General features: G+C 45.1%; 1 protein-coding gene across 1 annotated transcript; it reads right to left on the bottom strand.

The window, feature by feature from the left end:
• Window positions 1-14,887: 14,887 nt before the first annotated feature.
• CITED2 (Cbp/p300 interacting transactivator with Glu/Asp rich carboxy-terminal domain 2) lies at window positions 14,888-17,815 on the bottom strand. The gene is made up of 2 exons (XM_061471704.1): window positions 17,620-17,815; window positions 14,888-16,912 (listed from the first exon to the last, which is right to left on the bottom strand). Exon 2 carries the CDS (start codon window positions 16,903-16,905, stop codon window positions 16,171-16,173), a length of 735 nt encoding a protein of 244 aa, XP_061327688.1. The 5' UTR covers window positions 16,906-16,912; window positions 17,620-17,815; the 3' UTR covers window positions 14,888-16,170.
• Window positions 17,816-18,908: the final 1,093 nt, after the last annotated feature.

The raw sequence follows: 18,908 nt of genomic DNA, 5'->3' as shown, positions 1-18,908 counted from the left end.
TGCAAACTTCAGTGAAATCATAGAATTCATAGAATCATAGAATAGTTAGGGTTGGAAAGGACCCAAAGATCATCAAGTTCCAAGCTCCCTGCCAAGGGCAGGATCACCTCACACTAAACCATGCCACCCAAAGCTCTGACCAACCTGGCCAGAACACCAACAGGGATGGAGCATTCACAGCTTCCTTGAGCAACCCATTCCAGTGCCTCACCACCCTAACTGGAAAGAATTTCCTCCTTACATCCAGCCTAAACTTACCCTGTTTAAGTTTTAACCCATTACCCCTTGTTCTATCACTACAGTCCCTAATGAAGAGTCCCTCCCCAGCATTCTTATAGGCCCCCTTCAGACACTGGAAGGCTGCTATGAGGTCTCCACGCAGCCTTCTCTTCTCCAGGCTGAACAGCCCCAACTTCCTCAGCCTGTCTTCATACGGGAGGTGCTCCAGTCCCCTGATCATCCTTGTGGTCCTTCTTTGGACTTGTTCCAACAGTTCCATGTCCTTATGTTGAGGACACCAGAACTGCACACAATACTCCAGGTAAGGTCTCACAAGAGCAGAGTAAAGGGGCAGGATCACCTCCTTCGACCTGCTGGTCACACTCCTTTTGATGCAGCCCAGGATACGGTTGGCTTTCTGGGCTGCAAGCGCACACTGAAGCCATCTCATGTTCATTTTCTCATCGACCAACACCTCCAAGTCCTTCTCCACAGGGCTGCTCTGAATCTCTTCTCTGCCCAACCTGTAGCTGTGCCTGGGATTGCTCCGACCCAGGTGTAGGACCTTGCACTTGGCATGGTTAAACTTCATGAGGCTGGCATCAGCCCACCTCACAAGTGTGTCAAGGTCCCTCTGGATGGCATTCCTTCCCTCCAGGGTATCAACCGAACCACACAGCTTGGTGTCATCAGCAAACTTGCTGAGGGCGCACTCAATCCCACTGTCCATGTCACCAACAAAGACGTTGAACAAGACCGGTCCCAACACCGATCCCTGAGGGACACCACTCGTCCCAATGTCTCCAGCCGGACATTGAGCCATTGACCACAACTCTTTGTGTGCGGCCATCCAGCCAGTTCTTTATGCACCGAGTGGTCCACCTATCAAATTGGTGTCTCTCCAATTTAGAGACAAGGATGTCGTGTGGGAGGTGTCGAATGCTTTGCACAAGTCCAGGTAGATGACATCAACTGCTCTACCCCTGTCCATCAGTTCTGTAGCCCCATCATAGAAGGCCACCAAATTGGTCAGGCAGGACTTCCCCTTAGTGAAGCCATGCTGGCTGTCACCAAGCACCTTGTTGTTTTTCATGTGCCTTAGCATGCCTTCCAGGAGAATCTGCTCCAAGATTTTGCCAGGCACAGAGGTGAGACTGACTGGTCTGTAATTCCCTGGGTCATCCATTTTCCCCTTCTTGAAAATGGGGGTTATATTTCCCTTTTTCCAGTCATCAGGAACTTCACCTGACTGCCATGATTTTTCAAATATGATGGACAGCAGCTTAGCAACTTCATTTGCCAGCTCCTTCAGGACCCGCAGATGGATTTCATCAGGACCCATGGAGTTGTGCACATTCAGATGGTCTCGAACCACCTTTCCTACAGCGGATCTAAGGTCTTCATTCTCACAGTCCCTGCATCTGCCTTCCAAGACTTGGGTGGTGTGGTCAGAGCATTTGCCATGGTCTGACACCTCCACGCCAGATCCATATCTGTGAGAGCATAATTTTTGGATTCTAGCATAAAAACCCCACTAAGTACCTGGAGGAGTTCTTCAAAGCTCTCCTGATGAACAGTTTTTCATTTATTTTTGGAAAGACACAAGTCTTTCAAATGATATTGTACCTGGGCAGGGCCAATTCCTGTAATACCACTATTTCAGTCAATTATGTTGGAAACAAAATTGATCCATTCTGTTTAAATATGTACCATAATAGACTTACATATTGTCAATATATAGTAACAGTCATTTAAGGTATATAATGAAAATACAATGCTTTTGAAGAATTTAGGAATCTGTATCATAAAACAGACTTTAGAAAGAGCCCTCATCAAGGTCTTGAGACACAGAAGCATGGGGTGATGTGTGAGCAGCAGTCTAGAAGTCAGAAGCTTGCTGAATCTGGCACAGACTGAGTCTCTGCTGTGGGTTGCTACAACTTAGCTGGTGTTAGGGGAGTCCTATGAGGTCCCAGTGCAAAGTCGGTCAAGACCGTTCTCCCCTGGGCTTAATTTACTTCTATAGAATGTCATAAACACCTGGACCAATCAGACATTTTGCATGGTAACCTCTTGGGAATTATTTCTCTCTTGCTTAGTCCTGTATCAATGATTAAAAAAAAAAAAAAAGTGAGGGAAATAAAGTATTTGCATTTATTTGCATTCACAAAGCAGGTGTTCCACACTGTATCAATTTTCTTCAGGTTTCTTAGCTCCAAATCAATCTCAAAAAGGTTGGGAGGTTATGATTTGCCTTCTAATAAGATATTATGGCCTGAGGGGTTTATCATATACCTAAAGTTTGCCAAGCTTTTTTTAATTCCACAGCTCAAAGATCCTGGCTAACAATGGCAGTTAATAACGCAGCCAAATTAGATGATACAGAAAATCCCAATAGGCAAAAGCCTTAACTATTTTAAGCAAATAATTTAATTCTTAATCTACATCAGTAAGAATATAATTTCTGAATTTTAGCAAGGAAATCACTCTTAAGAATCTGGAGGAATTCCCCACGGTTTGCTACTGAAGAGTTTTTGATTTATTCTTGGAAAGATTCAAGTCTTTAGAAACTTTAAGAGCAAGCAAAATCAATTATCAAGGTTTCAATTTTCTCCAGGCAATTTCCACCACTTCAGCTTTCCCAAGAGATAGACTGTCCGTGAAACATTATGCTATGTGCTACTTGAAGAATTTGGCATAATGGAGAATAGCTTCACTTGAAAAATCACACATGAAGTAAAGGAATCCCTCAGGTGAGGCATGCAGTCACACCTCAGTGCAGCTCTGCAGTTTGGAAACAGCTCTTCTCCAGTCTATACAGGTAATTCATTGGGAAGTAAAGGAGCTGTAATAGCTGTTGCCAGTTATTCTGTTACTGCAATGAAGTTTGCTGATTTACACCATGATAAGCTAACATAAAATCTAGCATGAAACTTCAAAAAGATACTGAATCCTGAAACAGTCTATTTTTAATCTAATTAAACTTTGAAATGATGCTCTTCTAGCTACAAACAATCTTCTATCTTCAATAGACTGTGTGGGAACAGAGTTGGGCCAAGTCAACCATCAATCCTGGGCATTTTGTAAACCTGCCAAGGGAAACTTCTAGGCCCAATTCAGATGTGATTGTACTGTAAATCACATATCAGATGCAATTTAGAAGTCTTTTAAATGCCAATGGTACATTGGACAAGGGTGAGTTGTAGAGAAGAAATTATCCATTTGAGTGAGATACTGTAAATGGACTTGCTTTGTATGAGGTAGCTCTTTGCCTCTCTTTCCTTTTTCTAGCCCCTTCCATTTGCTAGCAATGTTCACTTACATCAATTTAATTATCAATAAGCAAAGTTATTTTTTTTTTTTAGATTGCTGCTAGAACTGACTTGTAAAAATTAGAAATGGAAAATACTCATTAAAGAGGCTCAGTCCTGCAGCTGCTCCATGTGTGGAACAGCCACTGATTTCCCAAGCAGCACCTGCTGGTGAGCACCACAGAGAATGAAGCAAATTAGACATTGAACCTAGCTCTCTCAGCCGTACAGGCTGTACCATGGGCAGTAAAGCATCTTGTAATTCAAGACAAACATCTTCCTCTGGAAAGGACAAGGTCCAAAGTCTGCTGACAATCTTAAGTAAGCTGAGTGGGGTGATGGGGCTGAGCAACACTGAGGTTCTGGGTAACCTGTCTGAAACTACAGAGAAGGGAAGAATAGAGACTGACACAGTGGGAATGACACAGATTGATATAACACCTAAAGAGTGCCTGGAAATATGGGGAACGTTTGTGGTGAAAGATAAAGACCTGTAGGAAGAAGGGGGGAAATAATAGAGACAGTGATGGTGAAAGAAGTCCCAATGAGAATCTTGTTTTACAGGACAATGACAGGGTGGCTGATGAACTGTTAGTTCAGAAGGAACCACGGGGTGATCTGCAGAGCTGGCAGCACTACTGTGTGATGTCTAAAACTGCTGCTGAGGTAAACACGAATGACCTATTTTAAGACATGCATGGAAAGAGAATGACTGCATGGGAAATGAAAAAGGATGCAAAAGGTATATTGGTATTAACAGATCAAAACTGTGAAACAGTGTTAATTAATTTTTTATGAAGGTTTTCTGGCTGTCTTGGTAGAATCATCTTATTAAGCATAACAACATTTGGGGGACCAGATAAGTGAAGAGTAAAACCCAAGAGATGAAAGGATGAATAAAGAAAATATCAGGTGAGAATGACTTTTGTATTTTACTACGCAGGAAGACAAACAGGAGAGATACCACCAAAGTCACCAATTTGTTAGAATATAGCAAATCCTCATTTTGTATACATCAAAAGCCTGTACAAGTCATATTTATTGTGAAAGGCAAGTTGGTCTCTAATTTAGATCCTGGACTCAAATAGGACAGACATGTATATGCAAAATACTTGGGTATCTTCAGATGTGTCTCCAAAACTCTACTACAACTATGGCAAAGTTTAAAAGTGTTTTTCCTCTAACGGCACTCTAAAAGAGAGGATGGGTTAATGCTTCTCAAGTGCTTCTCATAGCCTCAGAGCCGTTATGGAATTTGGAGACTCCCAAACCTGTTGGAGTATGGGAAATTGCAGAACCAGGAAGAAATCAACTATTTAGCACCCCCTTGGAAGCACAGAGAACAATTCTAGTTCACTCAGATACTCTCAAGTCTTCATCAGCCAATCTGTAGTACTGTCTGTGTTCCGATAGCATTGCAAGACACATCACTAGTTTCTGTTTTCCCTATTATCCCCCCCCCCTTGTCTATTAGTTCTGTTTTCTGAGCCCAAAATGTATTTTACTATAAATCGTGGTTATCTAAGGTTAAAATATTTAAATCAAACTCTTAGAATGGAAGACACAGGAACAAACTTCTGTGGCAGTGATTTCCAGTTGTGTAGCACCTTGCATGCAAGGATCTAATATAATCTATTAAGCAAGCTCAACATCAAGCAGCAATGAACTGCAAAAAGCACCTTGTAGTCATTATTTGAAAGAGTAAACTGGGACATAAAGTGTTACATGTTAACACACAATAAATAATGGCTTGCCCAAGGTCATGCAGATGGAAACAAGATGTGCTCAGTTTCTCTTCTACTTTAATTGTGCCGTGCTTGCTTGATACATGAGGACCAGAGCTGCATGTTTAGGTTGAAGGGAAGGGCCACCTCACAAAAATGTTCAGTGTCTTTATGCGCTTTACGTGCCTTCACTTTCGGCAAAGGGTTTTGATTTGTTGTGAAGTTCGTAAGACTTTTCTAGTCAGCTTGAACAAGGATGGTCTAAAAACTGCGCTGCTTTGCACAAAGGAGGCCTAAGTTAGGTAAATTTTAGGACAGAAGGGCCTAAATGTTAGTGAATATAAAATAATTCTCCCTATACAAAGGAACTTCACATGTACTTCACATGACTGTGGTAAATTCAAATTTTGATTTTCATTTAATTTGTAAGACATCTGTGAGATCTGTGAGCTATCTCATGGGTTGTGACTGTCACAACCCACACAGGACAATGTAAATAAAATTCTGGGACTGTCATATTGATATTCTAATGACTAATAAATATTACGTTTTCTCAGTTTACCTTCTCTTTTTCTCATCATCTGGTCTCCCACCTGTGTTCCCTGTCTTGTAAGAAGGTCAGTGGGTAAGTCCCCAAGAGCTACCTTTCTTTTGCCCCCCCTTGGAAGCATAGAGAACAATTCTAGTTCACTCAGATACTCTGAAATCATCATCAGCCAATGGCTGATGCATGCCAAGTTTGCGTGATTGTACTCCCCTGGCACAGCAGGCTCCTGATCTCAGGTTGCACCTCCAGGTTCTTTGGTGTTAGCTTCTGTGTCATAATCATTTCTCACTAGGAGATTAGCTAGCAGAGCAGGCAGGAAGAAGAGTGACTATTCGTAAGATTGTGGGTTGTTTCACCAACCAGAAAATGGCAAAAATAAAATACATCTTTAGTTCTATAGTTCTATTCTTTCTCACTTCTTTGCCAGTCACAAAAAGCAAAAGCTATTGGAGGGTACACCAGCAAATAAGTCCTCCAGAAACCTCCTACGTTTCAGCCAACAGCAAACAAAGAGAAGATACAATTCCTTTAAGTCTGGCTTGTTCTGTCTTTTCTTGCTTTTTATGTCACCAACTAGCATTTGACTAGCTGGATCCTTGTGAGGCTTTATCAATTTCAAAGTCTTGTTCTGTCATCCTGTTTCTTCCTAGGCTGTCAGGTGCCAAGGATGCCCACAGGTCATCAATCTTCCAGGTAACCTTCATAAAAAGTGGAAGAAGAGAGAAATTCAACATTTCAGCATGATCATTCATCTCAGGCAACAAATGCTAAGGAATCATGAACATGGTAACTGCTGGAGCAAACAAGTATAAGCTGGTAACTTGCCTTTCTAAAGGAAAGTATGAAACCCCTGATAACAGTGGATACTTTACTGGCAACCTGAATTGGTTGGGATATTAAATATTACACACATCTATTTATTCACTGTTCACTGAGAATAACCAGAAAAACAGAAGTGTCTATACCGCTAAGATGTGACACACATGAAAGTGAAACATGCATTTATTTAAGCTTCCTTAAAAAGTAACATGCAATTTCCTCTCAATGCAAGAGGCTGGCAAAAGCCACAAACCAAAAGCAGTTTGGAGCTGTTCATTTTTGTGAGAGAGGAAAAGGAAAACCAAGGAAAATGTTAGTCAGATTTCCATCTACTTTCCTTTTCAGTAGTTAAAGGCCACCTGCTACCAGGGTGATAAAAAAAAAAATGAACCCTTCCAAAACCCAGAACTAAGAAAAAAGAAATTTTCAAGTCATTTCACCTTACATGGAGGAAAATAGTAATCAGAAGGTCACACTAAATAATTGTAAGAATGGTTTTAACAGTAAGTAAGCTAATGTCAGAGGAAAATACGGATCAGAAAATACTTTAATCCATTCCTGACCCAAACACCACTCTAAGGTTATACTTAAATATGTGATATTATACTTGAATTAAGTTAATAAGGATCTCAGATATGCTCTTTGTCATCATAGTGATTGTGAATCCTGACTTAATCCAATCTGAAATTATCATCGTAACACAAGTTGTTGGAGTTACAGAGGATGGTTAATATCTGCACCTACAGTGCTGTGCTTATGCAATGCTTTAACTTGGTCAAACTCCAGAAACATCACTGCAGAATCTCAAGAAGGACTTAAAAGATCTGAGACTGATTTAGACCTCTGTGGTGTATTCTGGCCAAGAAATGTATTGTCCTCCTAAAGTGAATAATGTGCTCAGGGCACTTTTAGGCACACTGACACTAGTGGGGTGAAACTGAAATAACTGTGTTAGACTTAGAATATGCAATGTAGTTTTAACATAACCTACTGCCTACACTCCAAAAGGGATCCCAAGGGTATGGCTGTACTGGATAAGCCACCAGTCAGGCCCTGATTTTTGACTTGGACACCAACAGCTAAGCAGTTACCTAGGTCAGAACTAAACCCAGAGTTATCACTTATCTCAATTTTTTTGATGAATATTACCTGGAAAAATCACAGGTAAATAATAATCTTAATTCCTGTTAATCTTCACAGTTCATAAATGAAAATTACTGAAAGCTAACTGAAAAAAAAAAAAAAAGGAGAATGAGGAGAATGAACCTCCTGAACCTGGCTTATGCACCACGTCTTTTCTTTTTTTTGCCTTATCTTCAATCAAAGTCGTAAGGATACAACTCAGGACAAAGCTGTTATGTACAGAAAGAGCTAGAGAGATCTGAAGGAGAGGCAAAGAAGCAAAATGTTCTCCTTTTCTTCCTTAGGCCAAAATACTAGCTAAGAGTTCAGCTTTGGAATTCAGAAGTGTCCTGCTTCAATGGTTTCTGTGGAGTCAACATCCTCTTTTAAACACAGAACTTGGTAATAAAGCCTGGGGGAAAAACACACAGTCCTGTAGTAGAGGACTTCACTGCTTATAATATTTACATATAAGATGAACCATGTCAAAAAGAGTCCTGGACTAGAAGGTCTGGACTACTGGAACCGCAGTCCTTGTGCAGCCTTCTCTTCTCCAGGCTGAACAGCCCCAACTTCCTCAGCCTGTCTTCATACGGGAGGTGCTCCAGTCCCCTGATCATCCTCGTGGCCCTCCTCTGGACTTGTTCCAACAGTTCCATGTCCTTTTTATGTTGAGGACACCAGAACTGTACACAATACTCCGGGTGAGGTCTCACAAGAGCAGAGTAGAGGGGCAGGATCACCTCCTTCGACCTGCTGGTCATGCTCCTTTTGATCTCATAGCAGCCTTCCAGTATCTGAAGGGGCCCTATAGGGATGCTGGAGAGGGACTCTTCATTAGAGACTGTAGTGACAGGACAAGGGGTAACGGGTTCAAACTTAAACAGGGGAAGTTTAGGTTGGATATAAGAAGGAAATTCTTTCCTGTTAGGGTGGTGAGGCACTGGAATAGGTTGCCCAGGGAGGTTGTGAATGCTCCATCCCTGGCAGTGTTCAAGACCAGGTTGGACGAGGCCTTAGGTGATATGGTTTAGCGCAAGGTGTCCCTGCCCACGGCAGGGGGGTTGGAACTAGATGATCCTAAGGTCCTTTCCAACCCTAATGATTCTATGATTCTATGATTCTATAGTAACCTGATTTTTGTGATGGGATTGTAGAATTGCTGAGGTGTCATTCTTGCATTAGGAAAAGGCTCCATTCCATAAGCATCCATCACTATTCACTCTGACTACATTCATTCAGTTAAAACGCATACAATAAATCTGCTCTTTTAAAGTCTTTAATCAATGAGAAACGCAGGGTTTCAGCTACACCTAGTGGATAAGCTCTGAATACTGCAACCTTTCTGCACCCACTCCTATAGCGTGGTTGTATCTATCATGTTAAATGACTCCTGCTTGGTTTCAATACATAAAATATGAATTGGAGTAAGCAACAATTGTATCAACGTGTATGAAGTATGAACAATTCAAACAGCTCCTTTCAAAAATCTGTGTGATTATCTGTGCATCTCTCTTTCATGTAAATGGCTTGATTAAATGGTCAGGCAAGAAGACCCTGTCGCAAAAGGCAAAAGCTAAGGCATAAGGGAAAGAAGCCCTGTGATGGGTCGGTGGGCTGCCCGGCAGCAGGTTCCTGTCTGCAAAGCCGTGGATGGGATGAGACACCCATCAGAAGTTCCTGTTGTCCTTACACGGCAAAATCACACACAAGGTGACGTGTGACAGGCTGACTGTTGCACTCCCCTACCATCCCACAGCTGCAATAACCCACTGCTCAGGCTGACTGTGCATCCCAAAGGAAGCTCACTGCTGCTGCCCCAGGTGCTTTCAATTCATTGAAACCATTGTTGTGGCCTGAGTAAACTGAAGTGAGGACATGGGAATGCATGGGACCTGTGGTGCTTCCTGACCGCTGATAGAGAATCCCACCAGATGAGGCTGAGATACTGGATTACAAGGGATTTAAAAAGAGAGAAGGTGTTTTTTAGAGCAGGACTGAGCACAGAATTCAAGTCCATCTTCTGGCTACAACAGTTTTTCCAGCGTGGTGGCTGACTGGGAATGGGACTGCTCCCTACTCGTCTTCAAGGAGCAAGGTCCATCCTCAACAGCAGAGCAGACAGCATGCAGGCTGCTTTGCTCACTTACATCTGGCAGAGCAAATTCAAGTTTATGCTGTAAATAATGGTCTGAGGAGAAGACTAACAAACACCTCACGTTTCCTCAAATTCAACACTTCTCCAGTGTACAATGTTGTGCCCCATCAGATAGGACAACCAAAACCAAGCTGTCCCCATTGCTGCATAGACAAGCACCTGTTTATAGCTAGTGGGTTAGGGCTGGCTGGTTTTCAGACCTATCCCCTAAAACTTTCTCTGTGATGGTCATAACTAAGTTGTTTTTTTTTCTGCCTACTACCTAGAAAGATTTTATATTCATCTTTGTACCCGTGTTCAAACTTTGCCCTTCATAATTCTATGATTCTATGATCTCCTTGTCAGATCACACACCAGCCTTAGTGCAGCCTGCAGATAAGCAACCCAGTAGCAACCCAAAATATAACCCTTATAATCCTATAAACAAAATAGAAATGGCTAGATGCTATACAAACAGACCCATGCAGAGGCTTGGTGTCACTTCCTATGACTGGAAAATCCCAAGTATCCATTCTTTACTTCTTTACTTCATACAAAGTTGATGGAGGACATAGAACTATGCAAGGATTGTAGACAGAGATACCAATTATTACATCAAATAATGCAGCTGGAAGAAAACAAAATATTTTGAGTAACAAGCCTTTAAGTACTTATCCCGGCATAGAGAGAAAATGGAATCTGAAATTCTCTGTGTCACCCCTGTTTGAATAGCAGCAGGTAAGACATTTTATATACTTTCAGAAGTGTCACCCTCTCCTGTGAGGTGCACTAGTGTGAGCAAAACACATTGCAGCAGAAAACTCATGGTACGATTGTTAGAAGGCTTTCGATCAAAGCTGGACATAAGTAGGTTGCCTTCAGTATCTTACTAGAGCAAGCAGCTACCAGATTATTAGCTTTTGAGCTTAAGAAATGCTGTGTACTCACACCAGTAACTTCAGCCACAGTTTTAAGGAGCCTCATAATTCTGAAGGTGTCTTTTATTTTACTTTATTGCTGATAAATTAGGGAATATACTGTCAAATGAACACACCGATACACAGAGAAAACAAAATGGCCCAGTGAAAGAAAAAGGTGAGAAAATTGGCCAGCATTTTATGAAGCCTGATAAACTGGAAAATCTTCTGCTTATGCTTAATGAAGTAAATATGTCTTCAAAATCTCTTTCACGCTTGTGATCAAATGACCCCTCTGTAATTTTTTAAGAGGGGGAAGGGCACAGCAGATGGAGAGGGACTGCAATACCTGATCCATCTCTATTAAAAACCTGGTGTTGCAGATTTCTTTCTAAAATAAGTCAAAGAGAATAACAGAGAACCTACTGTAACAGTGGTTCATCTGCTCAGTCATTTGGTGTATCTCGTTATTGTTGCCATTACTGAGACTCAGCTTTACCTTGTGTGTGAGCACAATAGTAATAGTGGCACCATATTGAAATGTGTATATTTTCATAAACTATGTAAAACACCTCCTCTGCGCTGACAAAATGATGCACTTTGAATACATGAAACCCTGAGAAAAAGCTGCTGCCTTGGGTTCCAAATTCCTTTGATTCCTCATCTTGGCTTTATTGCACATGCAGTGTTATCTGACAAATATATTTGCCTATTTAAAAAATACTTTATCTTATCATTTAAACAGCTCCTGTCAATGTTACTCAGTCCTTGATCACAATGCTATCCCTATGAGTGATGGTACAGAAATAGACCAGGTGAAGGTGAAGTGTGTGTAGTCCAGGTCTGTAACATTTGTATTTCTTATTCCTGCTTGCAGTAGCCCTACAGCAAGTATTTTGGAGGATATGAGGGCTTCAAAAAGAACAGTGGTAGGGTCAGTGACAAGAACTGCTTTTCTGACTTCATTTTCCTCCCCTTGGACTGCATGCCCACCCTGATTTTGCTGAGGGGGTATTAGCCCCTTGGGTACCAACTCACATCTTAAGGCTTGCTGTGCTGCACAGCCATGAGGGAGTAGAGGCAGCAGGTAGGGGGAACAGGACAGGATTAGGATGACTCCTTTAGCAAGAGATTGATGCGGAAGCTTCCTATGCCCTGAAGAAGCATTATCAGTAGCTTCACAGACGCGTGCCATAGCTTTTGGCCAAGTGCCAAAAAACATCACCTTGGGGAAAACAGGAAAAACAACCAAAATAAATAAAGTAAAAAAAAAAAAGAAAAACAAAAAGCCGAAAGGAACTCTGCAAATCCAGACTTCTCCAACCCCTGTAGGAAGACAGGATAAGCATGGGATAATGCTCGTTTGTGTACCTTTTTTTTTTCTTTTTTCAAAGATAAAAAAATAAAACCTGACACAGGCATGTTTTCACACCGTTTATTTGCTTCTTCTCTAAACCCACGCCGAGAAATTAAGGGGGCCCCGCACCTCCTCTGGCCGCCTTGCCATGCCATGCAGTGCGGCTGCCTGCTGGGCAGAGAGTCGACTGCCACCGGCTCTCCTGGCGGCGCAGGGCTGCGCCTTTCCTCACTGTCCGGCCGGGTGAACGCACAGTCCCACGCCGCGGCGGAGACGAGACCCTCCGCTTACAGAGGGGAGTCCCGCGCGCTTTGGCCCCTTCGCCCGCCGCACTGGGCCGCGGCTGCGCGGAGCCCAACAGCGCCAAGGGGTGGGCGGTGGCAGGGAGGGAGGCCGACCACACGGGGGCGCCGTGGTGCCGCCGGCCGCGCAGCGCAGGTGGCAGCAGCAGCAGCCGCTCTGAGCCGGGCCGGGCCGCGCCGCTCACACCACTCCGGGGGTCCCGCAGCGCTGCAGGCCCGGCGTGCAGCAGCGGCGCCCCGTCGATGAGGAGGCAGCTGCCCACCTACAGCCCCCAGCCCCAGCGCCACCCGTTGCAGAAGGCATAGGACTGCGTTAATCGGCACCTGATTTTCCACTGAGCATGTCTAGGGTGTCGAGAGGGTTTAAAGCTGATCTCCCTTCCAAATAAAGTGCCGCGTCTATTTATGACCATGGCTTACAGGGGAGCAGATCTCATGTACCATGTTGGAAGTTTTTGAAAGCCAGCCAAAGCACAGAGGTTAAGTTTCCTGAATGCAATTTAACAAGACACAAGACAACATCCTTTGCAAGGATCTGGCCGTAGCTGGAAAAGTGGGTCACTGCGTGTTTCACTAATCATTGAGTTCCAATGGTAAATTACTTTGGCGTATTTCTAAACAGTGTGGGCGAGAGAGGATCTACGTAAAGGCCTGTTACAGCTTCAGCCGTGGGAGCCAGTGGGAGCGCTGCCAAGAGGTGCACATTGGGAACATGCAGGTCAGGACCCCAGTATTGCTTGGGGGATGATACTATGGACACACAAATTTGTTGTACTATCCACTGGGATCTAAAATGAGAAATAAAGGGACAAAGTAGGCAATATGATTGTTTTGCAAATTTCCCCTGAGTCTACTTTTAAGACATCTTAAAACTCCTTGCTGATGCCTTGCCCAATGCCAGTGCCTTCAGGAGCTGCTGCTGTTCAGAGGCAGCAGCTCTCAGGAGTTCTACAAGGAGTCATAAGCAAATAGACTCTATCGGTGCACAAGTGAAACTGCTTGTTCTTGGAAAACCTTAAGTGGACGGATTTAATGTTGACTGTCTTAAGTAGTGATGTCTCAATTGTGAAGAATCTGTTGTTTAACCAACTGTATGAAGCAAAATTGCTTAGCATTAAAGTGAGAACATTCCCTTCTGGTTTAGGAGATCCTACAGGCTTTAAACATCTCTGCAATTTGGTATGCACATAATTTGGTAGTTTGTTTTATAAGAAGTTGATTAGAATCAGAAAATTCACCCTCCCAAACTCCAGCAGAAGAGGGCAATGCAACGCATGCAGATCAAACAGACATAAAGTGGGAAAAGTATTTTTGTAGTGGCAAGTTGGGGAATGGCTACAGCTGTATTCTTCTAATCACTCCTTTGTTATTGGCGAGTCGGTAAGTTATGATTCACTGACATTCGATGTTAAATTTACTGTCACAAAAACGTCAGCAATCCCTGGCTGAAATCAGGTTGACTTTTTCAAATTCTTGGGTGCTGAGAGTTGTCTAAGAACAGGCTGTTACTGCCTGCAGAGAACATCTTGTCATAAGATTTTCCCAGGTGTGGAAGCACTTCCTTCTGTCTACTTTTGCTAAGACTTTGATACAAGCATGCATTTATTTACTTACATTCATAAAACATATTAGCTGCTTTGTGTCTGCAAGGCAAAGAAGGCCAAGTATCACTTTTCTCACCAGCTGGGACAATTTTAGCAATAGTCATCAGTTTGATTTCCCAGCTTGACTCAAAACACTGCTATTTACACTCCCATTGTGTGGCAATATCCTCCCCTATTTACATTCCCAGGCTTAAAATTTAACTACATCCACCATGCTGGCTTTCTTACTAATAAATCAGAAGATGTGGCTGAAAAAGTAAGCAGAAAGAAAGCACGGTGTTATCACCCCTGTATTGAACCTGGGAAGCAAGGCTAAATGGGATTACATGTATTATTAGGGTCCTGATCCCACAGTCCTCACTTAAGTAATAACTTGTACAGGAGCTTTACCAAAGGCCGGGGGGGGGGGGGCAGAAGGCTGTAACCATTGGCACTAAAGGAGCAAGATGTCAACCGCCTTATGATAATGGGCATTTTTCTCCCAAATATTTAAAGTAGACCCGTATGGATTTGTATCGGTGGCTTCAGTTGGTCCCAAGTTCTGGGAGAGAGGGGTCAGAGATGTCCCACGGTGGAATACTTTTACGATATATTCTCCTTCTCCCAGGTCACTGGAAATTAAACACAATTGGTTCTGGTGTGATGCAGAGCTGGATTGATGCAGCAATCTCCTGTTTTAGCCCTGCAAGGCAAGAGGGACAGGACGACACCCCCACCCTCTCTTCCCAAGTTACAGGTACTTGTACAGAACTTGATCTGTTTACATAGCTCTTCCAGGTGAGAACAAATATACAAAAGAACAAAGTCTACTATATAAATGAAAGCAGATTTATAAAATTACAAGTTTAATAGATAAATATAATAAATACTTTATGCATCATAACTCTGGACAACTACATTTAAAGCAAGTATGTTGGCAAGTCACAAAAAAGTTGCGCCTTGGCAACTTTATTTTTCATAAAACCACACTGACAGGCATATTACAACGTTACGTATGAGGCTTTATGCTGTATGTTTAAATCCCACTCACCTACCAAGTTCACCATGACATATATATGGGTGTAGTGTACCTTCTATTTTGGAATGTCTTTTTGCACACTAACATGGTTGTACAGATAGATGTTCTACTCACCAGGGGCAGCGGGGAAGAGTTTTGAAGAAAAATACTGGTAAATGACTTCTAGAAAAACTAAAGCATTTCTTAACTTTTTATTGACATTGGCAAATTAAAATAGAATAAATTAACAATATTTTCTCAAAAAAATGTTTTGTACAAAAATACTGTCAAAATTTCCTGAAAGCTTTCAACACAGTAGTATCTTTTCATGTACTGAATAAACTATATTAGCACAGTGTCAAAACGCTGAAGACGGAAACAAAATAATAATAATTAAAAAAAAAAATCTGTGAAATGTTTGCCACTAGTCAACATTCCATCCACACCATATTATTGTCTGTACATATATGGGGGAGGGGGAATGGTAGTAGACTTTTTAAGTAATAGTATTACTTGTCCTGATCTGGAAAGGTTTGGCCCACATCTGTTAAGCTTCCAGTTTAGCATATTGGAAAAAAAGATAAAATAAATTATTGGTCTGCACTGCAATGCATAGTTAAGAATTAAGCAAGATGGCAGCATTTGTGCAGTAGGATCTGCCCTTCAAAGTTCATGCAACCAACTAATGCAGGGGTTTTTTTGTCCCTGTTCACTCAGAATTTGAATGTGGTTCAAGTTGTTGGAAATCATCGTTTACAAAATCCACCAGATTAAGCAATTTGCCAAGATTAATGTCTAACGGTTCAGCACTGTGGGAATTATGGGCATGTTACTGCAAGGAAATTAAGAGAACAAGGAGGGGAAGGGGGGGCAACCAATATAAAAAGGTAACAGCTAGAAATTATGGCTATGGGAGGGGATGTGAATGTCAAAGCTACAAAAAAAAAAAAAGTGGCAGCAATTAAAAAAAAAAAAAAAGGGAATTTATACAAGCGCATAGTTGACTCTTGCTTTCCAGATTCTCACCTTTTCAAGCCCCGAAAAGTGAGACACCGTGTCTAGGGGAATGTTTTCATTCGCACCGATAGAAAGTCCTTTGTTTGTTTTAAATGAATCAGCAGCTCACCCTGCTGGGCTGCTGTTTGCAAACGAAGTCTGTCATGAAGTCGAATTCGTTCTGTCCCAACCACAGCTCGGGAAGCTCCTTGATGCGATCCAGCCCCATTTCGATGACTAAGGACATGAGGACCTCCTCGTCGATGAAGTCAGTGTCTATGACATTGGGCGGCAGCATTGCTGCGGGGACGTGGGGGACGGCAGGCGGTAGCCCGCTCCCGCTGCTCCCGCCGCCGCCGTGCTTGGGGTTGCAGTCCCTGAAATGCTGCTGGCTGCTGCCGTTCAGCTGGTGGCTGCCGGGGTGCAAGTCCGGCATGTAGTGGCTGTGGGGGTAAGGGTGGTGGCTGAAGTACTGGTTGTTCAGCTTCTGGAGCTGCATGCTGGCACTCAGCTGCCCTCCCGGGCTGGCGACGGGGGGGGCCAGGAACTGGGAGCCGCCGAAGCGGGCGGCGGGAGCCAGGCTGCCAGCCGGGTGCCCTCCGCTCACGCTGCCCGGCCCCACGGCGTGCCTCCCCCCGCCGCTCGCGTTCAGGCTCCCAGCACCGTAGTGGAGATGCTCGCCCATTAGGGCGCTGAAGGCGTGCTGCTGCTGCGGTGGCGGCGGCGCCTGGTGCTGGTGGTGGTGGGGGGTGGGAAACTGCCCCATGCTCATCCGGTGCGCGGGGTGGTGGTGCAGCCCTCCGGATCCGTCCGGGAATCGCCCATGGTTCATGGCCATCATGTGGTCTGCCATCGCCCACCTGGAAAGTTAGCGTGTGAATACATTAAGAAAATACACCCTCGGACATCCATCTAGCCATTCAGCCATGCAGTCAACTGCCCTCTCCCGGCCCGGCTGCATCTGCCTGGCTCTAGGAGCAGTTCTCCGGTCTCGCCGTCCTCTCTTTCTCGGTGGGACAGAGGGAAAAAAAAAAAAAAAAAAAAAAAAAGGAAAAAAAAAAGGAAGAAAAAAATCTCCTACCGCGGCTCTACCGTACAGTACAAAGGGAAAAATAAACGGGGAGCAGATGCCGGTCCCCTCCGCTAATCCGGCGAGCAACACACGGCTTCCCACTCGCTCCAAGTTGTCCAGCACCCACCGGCGCGGAGCGGTGCCGTTCCGTATCGTGCTATACCGTACCCTAGCACGGGCCGCCACCACCGCCACCCCGCGAGGGCAGGAGCCGGCCGAGACCCCTCTCCGGCGGGGAAGGCGGTAGGTTTCCGCGGCACGCTCGCCAACTTGCGGGGAACAAGGCGAAGAATTGGCAAGTCCCACCTAGCCGCTGCCGGCAACTTTTGGAATGGAGTCCAAATTATTTTGGTAAAAAAAAAACGGTTACGCACAGATAAGGAGGCAGAGCCGGGCAGCCGGGAAACACCTTTCCTCGCGTGTTTAAACAGTCACATTTTTCCTGTTGCACACAAAAGGGACACCCAGCATCAGCTACGAGAACGCCGCACTCACCTCCCGGCTTCTTCCTCCTCTTGCTTCGAAGGTGGCGGTGAAATCGGTTAGCAGAAGTCACCCAGCATAGAGAGGGCGGCCCCGGCTCCCTCCCCGGAGCGGTGGTCGCTGCCGCAGCCCCGGCGCTGCGCTGCGCTTCACTCCTCTGCGAGGCTCATCGGCACTTGCCAACAATGAGCTGTGTTTCTTACACGGCTTTGGCCACGGCTAATATAGGATTTCAGAAGGGAGGAGCAAAACCCTTACAGGCAACCAGAAGTAAAACCTGGAGCAAGCGAGGGGAAAAAAAAAGGAAAGGAAAAAAACCCCACCAAACCCAGCCCCAAGCCCAGCACCCAGCGCGCACACGCACACAGACACAGGCAGGGGCACACGCGTGCAAAGTGACACGCGAGAAGGGGCACGGCGGCTCAGGGAGGCACCCAGCACGCCGCTCCTCTCAGCTGGGCCACACATGTGTTCGTAGGTTGCTCCCCCGAGAACAAAGCGGGGCTCTTCAGCGGGCAGCACCCCCACAGCCCCTCACCCACCTCTGGTCCGTTCTCGTCAGGCACCGCCGGGCTTCCTCACGCCCCGACCGCTAGTGGCGCTGTGGACACGCGTGGGGCTGGGCGCCCCGGGACGCTGCCTGGGCAGGGCGAGGTCCGTCCCGTCTCCCCGTAGCCTGGCTCTGCCGTCGTGCAGGTGTCCGGCCCTGCCGGCGGGAGCCCCCGGACACGCGTGGGTGGCCCTCGGGGCCCTGCCCGTCTCCCGAAGGCGAGATCCGAGATCCGCCTTTTTCCGCAGACACGGGCGCTGCATGCAGGAGGGGAAGTTGGGGGTGCTGCCCCCCCCCCCCCCTTCTTTCCATCTCTGGTATTTGCCCCATGGGCTGCGCAGGGTGAATGCCCACCCGCTCTTGCCCTTGGCCTGGTTGGTGGGTTTATTTGAGTTATTTATGATTGTTTTTCGTGGAATGGCAAAGAAAACCTGAACACACTGGGCACGGTGGGTACATGCTTTGCAAAGACTGTCAGCCTGGCTGAGCACATCCCCTGTCAGTGGCCCCTGCCCAGCCCCGCAGTACCGACCCGGCACGGCCACACGCGTGTGCCAAGCCACCATTGCCACCATCGCCCCGAAACTAGTGCTCCTGCCTCTTACTCCACATCCACCAGCACCCTGTGGACGGATGGCCAGGTTGAAGCAGCGGGGAAGTGCAGAGGGCCTGGGAGGCCTGGCCTGCAGCAGGGAAGTTCTGGATGGTGGCCCATTTTCAGCAGTGCCTTTGCCTGGCTTTTTGCTCCCTC

This window comes from Pezoporus flaviventris, unplaced genomic scaffold (assembly GCF_033815535.1).
Source record: "Pezoporus flaviventris isolate CSIRO_AGI_PZ_B2104156 unplaced genomic scaffold, CSIRO_AGI_Pfla_v1 ptg000066l, whole genome shotgun sequence".
NCBI classification, from domain to species: Eukaryota; Metazoa; Chordata; class Aves; order Psittaciformes; family Psittacidae; genus Pezoporus; species Pezoporus flaviventris.
The sequence above is the reverse complement of the archived record's forward strand: the minus strand, read 5'-3'. Positions and strand labels throughout refer to the sequence as shown.

Bases quoted from the DNA above. Each gene is read 5' to 3' on its own strand.
- CITED2 (XM_061471704.1), bottom strand. From the start codon at position 16,905: ATGGCAGACCACATGATGGCCATGAACCATGGGCGATTCCCGGACGGA.